Source organism: Leucoraja erinacea, chromosome 10 (assembly GCF_028641065.1).
Source record: "Leucoraja erinacea ecotype New England chromosome 10, Leri_hhj_1, whole genome shotgun sequence".
NCBI classification, from domain to species: domain Eukaryota; kingdom Metazoa; phylum Chordata; class Chondrichthyes; order Rajiformes; family Rajidae; genus Leucoraja; species Leucoraja erinaceus.
Window position 1 is genome coordinate 34,788,429 of NC_073386.1, and position 13,758 is coordinate 34,802,186.

Here is a 13,758-nt window from a genome sequence, read left to right on the forward strand (position 1 = left end):
TGTTCATCTAAAATCAGTACCTCTTTCCTGTTTTTTCCCCATATCCCTTGATTTTGCTAGCCCCAAGAGCTAAATGTAACTCTCTCATGAAAACATCCAGTGAATTGGTCTCCACTGCCTTTGTGGCAGAGAATTCTGCAGATTCACAACTCTCTACGTGAAGAAAATTGGTCCTCATCTCAACCCTAACTGGCCTACCCTTTATTCTTAAACTGTGACCCCTGGTTCTGAACTCCCCCAACATCGGGAACATTTTTCCTGCAGTTACAGTAAGTGAAAATCTAGCAGGCAAGCAGGATGCTTTCACCAACCACCCCCATTTGAAGGCCACTACCTTCCACCGTTTCTACCCAGTGCTTGGTACTTACTTCCAGAGCCACTGGTTGTCCTCCAGGATGCATTGAGCCGCAGTGTGATCCATGCCGGTCACTTGGGCGAATTCGGCACAAGAGACTCGGCCGCGGCGCAACGCTTCCGACGCCTCCTATGGGCCCGGGACTCTTTGCACTGAAGCTGCTCCATGGCCAGAGCTCTAGCGAGCAACTCGCCAGCCCGGGAAACATTCGCCAGCCAGGCAAACACTCGCCAGCCCTGGCTCCCCGTCCGCATCTGCCTCCGCCACTGCTTCTGCTTCCATCCCACCCTCAGCCCCGGCTCTCCAACACCCGCGGCCCATGCAGTTCATATGAGTTTTGAAATTTTCGTTGCTCACAGAATTCCCCACGACGGAGCGTGAGAAATTTGTGATCAGCATGAGAGCGTGAGAATTTGGCGAAATGCGTGATTTGAGCTCACGCTGAATGCGTGAGAGTTGGCAGCCCTGCTTATGTAGACTTGATAGGTATGAAAAAGGGTGACCACAAGATGTGATTGTGGATGGTGATGTGTGCCAGCAAGATCTTGATTGTTGTTTTTGAGCACATTCTCATAAAACAAATATTATTTTTTAATTGGGGCCTTTACAAAATGTCTATCTTTTTCATTTGCAGTAATGATATGAATAAGCACATCGGCCCAGTCTGGCAACTGAAGTGGACTGAACAGGACAGAAATTCCAAAGGGGATGAAAAGGAAGGGACATTAATCTCCATTGCTGCTGATGGCAGGATTGCCAAATGGACACTTGCAAAAGGACTGGAATCTTCAGGTAAGCCTAGAATCCAATCGTGTAGTATAGAGATAGCAAGAAGCCATTAATTACAGTTTATTTTGCCACATTTAAGAAATTAACAAGGTACAACAGAACAGCTCTAGTATTGCAACATCAAATGCAAAAGTTACATTCCCTTTAAAATAAACTTCTTCAATGTATATACTGAAGAAAGGTCTCAACCCGAAACATCGCCTATTCCTTCTCTTCATAGATGCTGCCTCACCCGCTGAGTTTCTCCAGCATTTTTTGTCTATCTTCAATGCACTTTCATTTTATATTTATTTGTTTGTTTGTTTATTTGGTTTTAGAGATACGGCGTAGAAGCAGGCCCTTTGGCCCACCGAGTCCACGCCGGCCACTAGTTCTATGTTATCCCATTATCACATCCACGCCCTACACAATAGGGGCAATTTCCAAAGGCCAATTATGCTGCAAACATGAACATCTTTTGAATGTGGGAGGAAACCGGAACTCCCGGAGGAAACCCATGCAGTCACAGGGAGAATGTGTAAACTCCACACGGACAGTAGCCATGGTCAAGATCAAGCCTATGTTTCTATCTGTGAGGCAGCGACTCTATCAACTGTCTGTGCCACCCCTTATTCTCACATACAATGTACTCACAGGAATGCAAATCCAAGATTTTTCATAATGTAACATTTAATTTACACTACAGATTTAATGAGGATAAAACGAACAGGTGTACAGACATCTAAAAAAGTGGCGATGGATAAAGATAAGAAGAGTGAAGCATCCATATCTCGCCAAGCGCCAGGAATGTGTTTTGCGTTCCACCCAACTGTATGTTTAATTAATTACGAACCTCTGATACTGAAACTAACATTTTAATTAAATCATACCTGCATCTCTCAAAGAGAAGATAACCAATTAATGCTGCTGATGCGGGATATCACTTTGCAGTTTATGGTGAACCGTGAACAGGAATAGCATCACAGACATGGTAGCAGATGTCTAATGTCTTGACACCCACAGTGGAATATGGTGGAGAGATCATGGAAGCCTCTCAGAACAGATATATAGAGATGATGGTAGGAGGTAGTCAGATTGATTAATGCATTTAAAGATACCTTCAGGTTTTGATCCCATTGCTGAAAGTTTACAGCCAATCTTAACCACCATAAAACTCATATTGGTCCTTGCTCTATGATCCCATCATTCTCCCAACAACAATCAATATCAATCAGTGCTTCAGCATGGTATTGATTTACAACTACTCTGGCGCACACATCAGGTTGAGTTTTGTATTTTATATCTTCATTGTTCGGATTGAGGCGAATGCTGGGCGGTGATCTTCCCTTGTCTGCTTTTCTCCTATGTGGTAGATGGTGGATTTTGGAGTTGCTCTCTGTGCAGAATAGGTGAGTAAATGCAGTATGTTTTGTAGATTGTTTACAACATGCACTGGTGGTAAAAAATGAAGGAATAAATAAATATTTAGCGTGGTTGATGGCATGCTAGTCAAGCGGGCCATGTTGTCCTGGGTAGTGTGAAGCTTCTTGAGCATTGATAGAGCTGTACTGTCTGTGAAGGATAGGTTTAGGTTTATTATAATTGTCGTATGTACCGGAATACAGTGAAAAACTTCAGTATTTATGTGGTTGAATCAGTTGAGTTTCGTGTCTATGGCGGGGCCCGGCCCCTCATGTTGATGACAAGTGATTCAGTGATAGCAATGTCACGGAATGCCTTTATTCACTTGTGCTAATTGCCCTTGAGAGTATCGAATGCCAGTTCTCACCCCTACACATTCAGTGTGTTTGAAATGAACAGACATAAACTAGAATTCTGAAGCCTAAAATTTGTAAGTTTAAAGTGCTTTTCATCAAAGTTCAAGTTATTGGACATAAGTAATAAGTTAGATGAAGGGAAATTATTTCCATTAGTTTAGGAGTCATATTAAGGGTAAGTAATAAATTAAAGCCATCCAAAGCTACAGTTTATGCCAACAATCATTTTTCAGTCCCGAAAATGTATTATATGCAGAGCTTTATCTGCCAACACAGTGCTGCATATCATTAATAATCTCATCACATTGATGGGGAAGTTTAGTTGTGCCTTTCTAGGAAGGAGAGTGTTTTTTCAAAATTGCTGTGTTAGCTCCTTTACAACTTTTTGGGGGCCTGCTGATAACAAACTGACAATCAACCAAAATTGCTTTCAGGAAAACGTTTAAGAATAAATCACTTCAAAATCATAATTAAATCATTCTGTCTCAATATTAACCCAATTTTGCAAGCTTAATTATTGTATATTCTACTTCAATATGTTGCCTTTGAAACTGATGCTCTGATTTGTGGCAGGAAACTAATATTTACTTGGCTGGAACAGAAGAAGGCTATATTCATAAATGCTCATGTTCCTATAATGAGCAGTTCTTGGAAACGTATGGAGTCCACAAGGTATGTGGCACTCAAAATACAAAATTAACTGTATCAAGGAATCAGTGATGAGAGGTTGAATATGTCCTCAAAGACTCCAGCAATAAGCGAGTTCGGTATTCCGACTGCGCATGCCCAGGTCATGGGTCACTAGCTATAAACAGTCTCAGCAACGGTATTTCTTCATTGTGTGCAGGCTTGCATTTCGTGGTCGGGGTCGGGTTCAGCTCTCCGTCGCTGCCGGTGCTTTTGAGTTGCTGCTGTGCCATCCCTGTGCCCTCCCCTGTGTCCCGTCCCTGTCCGGAGGTGTCTGGGGCGGCCCTGGGCTGGCGGGGCGGCCGTGGACTTGCAGCCAGCGCTGCAGCCGCTGGCTCCAGCTCAGCTCTGCCTGTCCTGCCGGGTTGGCCAGCAGCCCTCCACCTTCACCCCCCTCCCCTCAGTCTGACACCGAGATCCTGCTGAAGATGGGCAGCCGCCGGCCCTGCTCGAAGATGGGCAACTCGGAGTCGCTGCTGCTGGAGTCATCCTGGTCGGAGAGAGTTTGCGGATGGGCTCCTGCCGGCCATGGAAGGCCGGGCGCCCGGTGGAGCTGCTGGTGCTGTTCGTGATGGTGGTGTTGGCGGCAGCAGTAATCTCCTCCCCCTCCCTTGCTCATCCCCAAGCCCAAAGTCCGGACCAGCTCCAACTCCAGGGCTCACACCTGTCTTTTCATTTCTGGCCTTTGTACAACAATCTGCATGTAAAAAAAAACCCTCTCATGTGTTTGCCAACTACCAGCTATAGGGTGATGGTGAAAGGTTGTTTTGGTGCTGTAACTCGGGGATTAATGGTGGGCCGATTGCTGTTTGTGGTTTATATCAATGATTTGGATGAGAGTGAAGGCATTATTTGTATTTTTGCAGATAATACTAAAGTGGGTGGTACTATTGAAAGCAAAGCTGATTATGAAATTACTCCCTATAATCTCTCTGTATGACCTCATCCACCCTCTTTAGTCTGAGGGTGGTGAGTCTGTGGAATTCCTTGCCACATATGGCTGTGGATGCCAGGTCAATGGATATTTTTAAGATTCTTGATGAGTAAGGGTGCCAGTGGTGAAACCTAATGGGGGAGCAGGATCCAGTGGGTGAAATATGTGGGAAGTAGGTGCATGGAACAGGGAGGGGGACAAAAATGGGTAATAGGGAGCAGGAAGAGTATGGCGGGGAAATGGCTGAGGATGGACAAGTGAGGAGATGGGAAAGGCATTTGAAATGGCTTGCAGCAGGGAGCTTAGGTTGGCCCAGTGCACACATGCTTTGCAAATTTGTCGCTGAGTCTGCATTTGGTCTCAGTGATGCAGCAGAGGCCACATCGAGAGCATTGACTGTTAGAGACAAGGTTGAAGGAGGTGCACATGAATCTTGGCCTCATGTGGGAGGTGGTGAGGGAGGATGTATAGGAACAAGTGGTACATCTCTTGCACTTGTAGAGAAGTGCTAGAGGTTGAAGAGGGGTGGGTAGGGATGGATGAGCAGACCAGTAGAATGGTTCCTGATGAAGGCGAAAAGGAGTGGTAAAATGCTTTACAGTTTTAAGTCTGAAAAACAAGATCACTTTTGAAGTCTATGGATTTTGTTTTCAACACAGTGAAAATAGAGAAATTAGCAGGAGGTTAAAGATCAGTGTGTGCAGCCAGTCATTACTTTCGAGTCATACAGCACAAAAACATGCCCTTTGGCCCATCAACACTATTATCCATTTGCCTACACATGGCCCATATCTTTGTGAACCTTTGCTAGCCATGCACCTGTCCAGTGTATTTTAAATGTTGTTATAGTACCTGCCACAACTACCTCCTCTGGCAGCTCGTTCCATATACCCAGCACCCTCTGTGTGAAAAAGGTGCCCCTCAGTTTCCTACTATATCTTTCTCCTCTCACCATAGACCTATCCCTGGTTCTTGATTCCCCGATGTTATCTTTATGTTAAAGTTCGTAGTCATTTTTCACAACCAGCAAATGCCTTTCCTTTTTATGTTTTCTTTCCAGGGTCCTGTGTATAAAGTAACATGGTCACCGTTTTCTCATGATACTTTTCTAAGCTGCTCGGCTGATTGGTCCATTCATATATGGAGTCAGGAAATAGTACAACCAATTCTACGCTTTTCTTCCACAATTACGAAGGCTGTGCACGATATCATGTGGTCACCAAAGTCAGCTACTGTGTTTGGAGCAGTGAATGAGGACAGAATGGAAATCTGGGACCTCTCCATCAGCATGTGGGTATTTTCCCTCTTTAAATATTATAGAGAGTAAGTTGTTAATCTTACAGTATTAGTGTTCCCAATAACCTAGTTCATAGTACCTGATATTATTACCAATATCCATAGACCAGATGCTTGTTGTTTTTTGATTTTTGAATCTGATCTGTACTAAGAACAACCAAAGGAATTAGCTATAGTTATCCTTAGCTTCCCTATGACAATAGAAAAGGCACGAACGTGGATCAAATTTCCCAGCAATTACCCAGATGCCTTTATTTGAACAATATATAATTTCTGTTCCACTTTGTGAAAACGTGTTCGACATGGACACATGATGAAAACATTAATCACCTATGATGTCTCACCATAAAAAATGCTATGAATATTTACTAACATCACACATGAAGGCTGCACTGGAAACTCTGAAACTATATTATCACAAATGATCAGCACTTTTAGAAGATCCAACTGTATAAAAATCAACATATGCATGTAGGCTTATATTAGTTGTCACATACTCACCCCTACACAAAGAGAGTAATCATGTACGCTCCAGGATGAGAGCTTGTTTGAGGTGGGGAGGGGTGAAAATATTGTGGAAAATTGTTTTTGCTTCACCATTCTAATACCTGAGCAACTTAAATGGGCCTGTTGCTAGATAAGCAGCTAGAAGGGGTGGGAGATTGCAACCTTCACATGGTCCGCCCTGTTTCGACGAATGCAATCAACCTGGCGTTAGCAATCAAATAAGATCAAATAGAACAAGTTGTCCTACAACTTTAGGCTGTGCACGCCATACGCAAGAAGAAGAAGCAGCTAGAAGTGTGGCAGCTGCTGGGCAAAACCCTATTGTGCGGAAGAGTAATCATCCAATGCACACCATGCGTTTTTGCTTTTTGAACCTAAACAGTATTCTCCAGCCAATGTATTCTCACTGGCATGAGGTTCATTTGACACTGTCATATCAGTAATCTGAGCCACTAATGAGTGGATAGTGATAAAGAATCTGGGATTTCAGGTACATCAACTAGAGAAAGAGAGTCAAGAGTTAAGAGTGTTTTATTGTCATATGCCCCAGATAAAACAATGAAATTCTTACTTGCATCAGCACAACAGAATAAGTAAACGTAGTACACTGTAAACTATACCATAAATTTAGTTTTAGTTTTTTAGTTTTAGAGATACTGCGCGGAATCAGGCTCGTCGGTCCGCCGAGCAGCAATCCCTGCACGTTAACATTATCTACACTTATACCAAGCCAATTTACCTACATAGCTGTACACCTTGGGAGTATGGGTGGAAACTGAAGATCTTGGAGAAAACCCATGTGGTCACGCGGAGAACGTACAAGAGCTTTACAGACAGCATTCGTAGTCGGGATCGAACCCGGGTCTCCGCCGCTGCTAGCGCTGCAAGGCAACAACTCTACCGATGCGTCACCATGCCGCCCATTAATGAGCAAATGAGAAAAAAAAGTTCAGTGTGTGTTTTCTATACACACACACATACGTACACATAACAAGCAATAATCGTTCAATAATAACAATAATAGTCTGTGTAGTTCAGAGCTTATTTGAGGTGGTAGTGTTACTGGTGCTACTGGTGAAGAATCCTAACTAATCGGAGTCAGGGTGAGCACTCTTACATTCATACAGACCAGAGGTACTCATTCGGACATGCACCCAGTATATTGTAATTCTGATGGAAGGTTATCAATCTGAAAGATTGATCATATTCCTTTCTCCATTGTTGTTGTTTGATCAACGTGAATATTTACAGTGGTTTATGTTTTTATATACTGCCTAGTATGTTATATGATAGTATGCAGTATGCAATATATTTTATGATATTGTTCTCAGAACAACCAAAAATGAATAATAGCAATCAAATTATTCTGAACTGCAGTTGTTATTCGTGGCCAGATCCGACTTGTGTATGCAGCTTTAAAGGGTTGTGAATCCCATGCCTCAATGTAAGGCTAACCAGGTGGTTCAAACTTTAGTTATGGTTTGGACAGAGATTTAATTTAACATTGTTCGGTTTAGACTGAAACAACAGATCTCAATGTTAATTCTGAACCTATTTTGCTGTAGGCACAACATACCAAAGTAAATACTCAAAATATTTTGTATTATTTTGTAGATTGGATCCTATTATTATCTGCCCAGCCAATGAGGAATTAAGTTTGACCACAATACTCTTTGCTAAAAACACAGACTGCATTCTTGTTGGGGACAGCGATGGACAAGTCACTGTATATCAGCTTGATAAGATGCCTCCACACGAAGATACCGTAAGTTCTTATTTAGGATTAGAAACATAGAAACATAGAAATTAGGTGCAGGAGTAGGCCATTCGGCCCTTCGAGCCTGCACCGCCATTCAATATGATCATGGCTGATCATCCAACTCAGTATCCCGTACCTGCCTTCTCTCCATACCCTCTGATCCCCTTGGCCACAAGGGCCCCATCTAACTCCCTCTTAAATATAGCCAATGAACTGGCCTCAACTACCCTCTGTGGCAGAGAGTTCCAGAGATTCACCACTCTCTGTGTGAAAAAAGTTCTCCTCATCTCGGTTTTAAAGGATTTCCCCCTTATCCTTAAGCTGTGACCCCTTGTCCTGGACTTCCCCAACATCGGGAACAATCTTCCTGCATCTAGCCTGTCCAACCCCTTAAGAATTTTGTAAGTTTCTATAAGATCCCCTCTCAATCTCCTAAATTCTAGAGAGTATAAACCAAGTCTATCCAGTCTTTCTTCATAAGACAGTCCTGACATCCCAGGAATCAGTCTGGTGAACCTTCTCTGCACTCCCTCTATGGCAATAATGTCCTTCCTCAGATTTGGAGACCAAAACTGCACGCAATACTCCAGGTGTGGTCTCACCAAGACCCTGTACAACTGCAGTAGAACCTCCCTGCTCCTATACTCAAATCCTCTTGCTATGAAAGCCAACATACCATTCGCTTTCTTTACTGCCTGCTGCACCTGCATGCCTACCTTCAATGACTGGTGTACCATGACACCCAGGTCTCGCTGCATCTCCCCCTTTCCCAATCGGCCACCATTTAGATAATAGTCTGCTTTCCCGTTTTTGCCACCAAAATGGATAACCTCACATTTATCCACATTATACTGCATCTGCCAAACATTTGCCCACTCACCCAGCCTATCCAAGTCACCTTGCAGTCTCCTAGCATCCTCCTCACACCTAACACTGCCCCCCAGCTTAGTGTCATCCGCAAACTTGGAGATATTGCCTTCAATTCCCTCATCCAGATCATTAATATATATTGTAAATAGCTGGGGTCCCAGTACTGAGCCTTGCAGTACCCCACTAGTCACTGCCTGCCATTGTGAAAAGGACCCGTTTTACTCCTACTCTACGCTTGCTCCTCATGCACCTTATGTAGAATATAAAAATTCTTCTTCACTCTGTTGGATTCAGTAATTTTACTATTCTGTTTTGAACATTAATAACTGTTTATCTTAGAGAACTAATGTTACTTATAACTGTGTATTTGAATTAGAGAACGAGAACATAGCAACAAATGTAAGAGCTGCAAAATGCAGAGCCAAATTGATACAGACAGAACTGAAATGATCTGAAGTTGTAGAATTCAATATTAATCTGGAAGGGTGTAATGTGATTGGATAGAAGATAAGAAGCTGTTCCTCCAGTTTGTATTAGTACTCATTAACACAGACATGAAGCCACAGACTGACAGGTCAGGGTGGGATGGAGAATTAAAGTAGCAAGCTCAAAAAGCTCAGTGTTGCTTTGTGTTCAAGCAAGTTTGCACATGCTTGAAAATGTCTGTTTTTCCTTTTTCATATTATGGATCACCCAAGTGCTTAATATTACTCTCAGAATAATATGTGCTCACAAAAGCAAATGTCTGCAGATGCTATAAATCAAATAAAAACAGAAAATGCTGGAAATGTTCAGGACAGGTAGTAATTTGTGGCGGTGGCGCAGCGGTAGAGTTGTTGCCTTACAGCGCCTGCAGCACCGGAGACCCAGGTTCGATCTCGACTATGGGTACTGTCTGTACGGAGTTTGTAAGTTCTCCGCATGACCATGTGCGTTTTATCCGAGATCTTCAGTTTCCTCCCACTCTCCAAAGACGTACAGGTTTGTACTGGGCCGGATTTACCTATAAGCTAGACAAGCTTAAGTTTAGGGCCTCGAGGACTAGGGGGGTCTCCGGCCAAGACAGGACACCTACCGTTCAACTTTGGGTGGGCTCCCCTCTCTATCTCTCTCTCTCTCTCCATCTCCCCCCGCTATCCGTGTCCGGGCCGCCGGGCTCCGCTCGCTCCTCATCCGCCGGCATGGCAGGCCGCCTTGCACATGCGCACTGCAACGGCAACTGGTCGGCGCTGGGCACTTTCTCCCTCACTTTGAATTGTGGGAGATTTGGCCGTCCGGTCGCTGCCTCGCCGCCAGCGCTGAAAACCAACGCAGAGGGGGCCTCACAAGTGGAACAGCTTAGGGCCTCTTTTCATCTAAATCCGGCCCTAGGTTTGTAGGTGAATTGACTTAGGTTTGTATATTTGGTATAAGTATAAAATGTCCCTAGTGTGTGTAGGCATGTGTTAATGTGCGGGGATCGCTGGTTGGTGCAGACTCAGTGGGCTGAAGGGCCTGTATACGCGCTGTATCTTTAAACTAAACTAAAGTTATTAATGATGTCTACGTTTTTGTTCCATGCATAGGTGGTCGTATTAAATAGCATTATTACGAGCACACTGGCCAGCCAAATAGTTAGTGATCCTTATGCAGTGGAAGAACACGCAAATAATCTATGCGAGCCTAATCAGTAAGGATCTTGGTCATCTCTTGCTGCTCTAACAACAGTTATTTCTAATACAAATATTAATTTCATTATTCTGCACATTACCGCTGATATTAAATAATGTGAAAAAATTATTGTAATCCTGGAAGTATTTTCAGCACATGCTAAATATCTTCTGTTCTCAAAAAAAGTTTGAGCAATTTCAGCTAGATTTTATCCTCAAATGATTGTAATTTTCTACTTGCACAGAGGTTTAAAAATGGCTAATTAGCACCAGGCACCTGGATGTAATGTAATGATGACTAATGTAATTAAAGTATACGTGAACAATTCTTGTTGTATTATCAATAACTGCTTTCACTACCCCTTTTTGAAATTTAGCAATTTCTGAATAAATTGGATTTTAATGTTATCAATGTTATCAATATTTACTTCAGAAGTGATTAAGCTCAATATTTATTTTTTTCATATCAGAGAATTGTATTGGATAGATATTGTTTGGGACATTGTCCATATGAGTATTGTCTCAAGTTGCTACAACCCCAGTCAACCTCCCATACAAATGCACATTGTAGAAATTTTATCAATCAATCTAAATTTAGAAAGGGATTTTACTGTAGTTATTGGCATGCATCACTTTAAAAACTACGCAGATTGAAATCAATGGAAACAAAGAATTGCAGATGCTGGCTTACAAAAAAAAAGACACATGGTGTAAATGAACAAGATTAAATTAGCTATTGATAAAGACAGGGTATGCCCACAGTGACAATTCTGAATTGGAGCAAGGCCAACTTTGGTGCAAGGCAGGAACTTGATTGGAGCAGATTGTTTGTGGGCAAAGGAACATCCAAAAAGAGGGATTTTTTTTAAAGATGTGATGAGGAGTTCAGAGCATGAATGTTCCTGTTAGAGTGAATGGCAAGCAAGGCAGGTGGGAGTAAGGATGACAAGAAAATTGAGGTTCTGTTCAGGGAAAAAGGAGGCATAATGCACAGCTAGGATCAAGAGTATCCCAGGAGGACTTTCAGGAACTGAGCAGCATACCTGAAAGAAATGGTGTACGTGAAAGAGGGCAAAAAGTGGGCAGGGGATAACTCTGGCAGCCAACATAGAACTTGTGTACGGGTGATCGATGGTCAGTGTGAACTTGGTGGGCCGAAGGGTCTGTTTCCATTCTAAACTAAACTAAAACATAATATTAAGGACATTAAAAGATTATGGGAAATTGGGTTAGAAGCGAGAATAGAGCCCCTCAGAAAATAAAGTGTTCATCTCTGTGGAGTGGCAGGAGATGACCAAGGTCCTCAATGAGTATTTCTCTTCTGTATTTACCATAGAGAAAGGCATGAAGATTGGGGAATTTGGGTCAGTTAATCGAAGTGTCTTGAGGACAGTCCAGATTACAGTCAAGGAGGTGCTGAATATCGTAAAGTGTACAAAGGTAGATAAAACTTCTGGGCCTTATCAGATATATCCAAGGATGCTATGGAAGAAATTGCAGGTGCACTGGTTGGGATATATGAATCATCATTAGACATGGCTGAGGTGCCGGATGAGTGGAAGGTGGCAAATATTGTGCCTCTATTTGCCTAAAGTACGAGGATGTGGTCATGAATTGAGAGACTGAACTATAGCACGAAGTTGGCCAGGCTAGGACTATATTCCTTAGGTAGTAGGAAGATGAGTGGTGATCTTTTAGAGGTGGATAAGATGATCATTACAGGAATAGATAAAGTAATGCACAGAGTGTTTTACCCAGAGTAGGGAATCGGGAACCAGAGGTCATAGCTTAAGGTGAGAGGGGAAAGATTTAATAGGAACCAGAGCGAAAACCTTTGCACACATAGAATGGTGGGTATGTGGAGCAGGCCCGAGGTGATAGTTCAGGCAGATACTATAGCAACATTTAAAAGACATCTGGACAGGTTCATGGGTAAGAAAGGTTAAGAGGGATATGGGAAAACACAGGCTGGGACTCGGGTGGATTGGCCATCTTGGTGGGCATGGGCAAGTTGATCTGAAGGGCATGTTTATGTGCTGTTTGATTCTAAGTGCTGAAAGATTTAAATCGATTCAATGTTGGCATCTGAGAAACAATGGATAAATATTCATCTGCACTGCTTGGCATAATGGATCACTTTACTCATTGTAATTACTTCAAAAGACTGAAAATCATCTGGATTCTACAAGTGATCACCATTTGAGATTATCATTCAGATTGTATAAATGGAAAATAGTTCCACAATATTTTTAGCAAAGATTAATTTTGGATTAAGTTATAAATCAAAATGATGTTTGCTTGAGTAAATGAAACCAAAGTTTTGTAAAGTTAGGCAGTAATCATAATCATACTTTATTAGCAAAGTATGTTTTGCAACATAGGAGGAATTTGATTTGCCATACAGTTATACAATAAAAAGCAACAGAACACACAAAATACATTTGAACATGAACATCCTCCACAGCGACTCCTCCACAAACCTCAGTGATGGAAGGCGAATAAAAGTTCAAATTCTCCCTTCTTTGTCCTCCAGCGGTTGGGGGCCTCTAACCTTCCATTGATGGGACGACCTTACTCCTGTTGTTGGCGGCGGGCCTTCTCGTCGGGGCGATCAAGCTCCTGCATCGGGGGGGAGGGCATCTCAGCTCCACGGTGCCGGGCGATCTGACCCCGGGTCGAGGAAAGTCGAACGTTGTGCGGCTTTTGGAGCTTCACGACGTAGGTGTCAACCCGAGACTGCGAGCTCTTTGATCTTAAAGTCCGTAGGCTCCAATGGTAAGTCCACGCCCCGCAGTGGGGCTCAAAGTCAGTCCCGAGCAGGCCTCCTTCTCCACGATGTTAGGCCGCAGAGCGACCGGAGATACGATCCGGAAACCAATCGCATCTCCAGCAAGGTAAGAGATTGAAAAAAAGTTTCCCCCCCGCCCACCCCTCACATAAAACAAACCAGAGAACATTAACGTAAACTTTTTAAACACACTAAAAATAACATAAAAAGACGAAAAGGACAGACAGATTGTTGGCAAGGCTGCCATCAAAGTGCCACCCGGTGGTATATTCCAAACATAGTTAAAGAGCTTCTGAAAACCTGTGGCCAGACGTTATAAATTTATACTCTACACCCATGTTGGCTTGAGTTTAAAGGCACGTGGTCT

At 42.9% G+C, this 13,758-nt stretch overlaps 1 protein-coding gene across 1 annotated transcript in view; it reads left to right on the forward strand.

The window, feature by feature from the left end:
- dnai4 (dynein axonemal intermediate chain 4) overlaps positions 1–10,931 on the forward strand; it is a 73,006-nt gene extending 62,075 nt beyond the window's left edge. Inside the window, exons 12-17 of the mRNA XM_055641931.1 lie at positions 990–1,147; positions 1,830–1,954; positions 3,475–3,573; positions 5,583–5,812; positions 7,940–8,090; positions 10,520–10,931. Coding sequence (XP_055497906.1) covers positions 990–1,147; positions 1,830–1,954; positions 3,475–3,573; positions 5,583–5,812; positions 7,940–8,090; positions 10,520–10,627 — 871 coding nt within the window. The 3' untranslated portion in view covers positions 10,628–10,931. The remainder of the gene's footprint in view (positions 1–989; positions 1,148–1,829; positions 1,955–3,474; positions 3,574–5,582; positions 5,813–7,939; positions 8,091–10,519) is intronic.
- Positions 10,932–13,758: the final 2,827 nt, after the last annotated feature.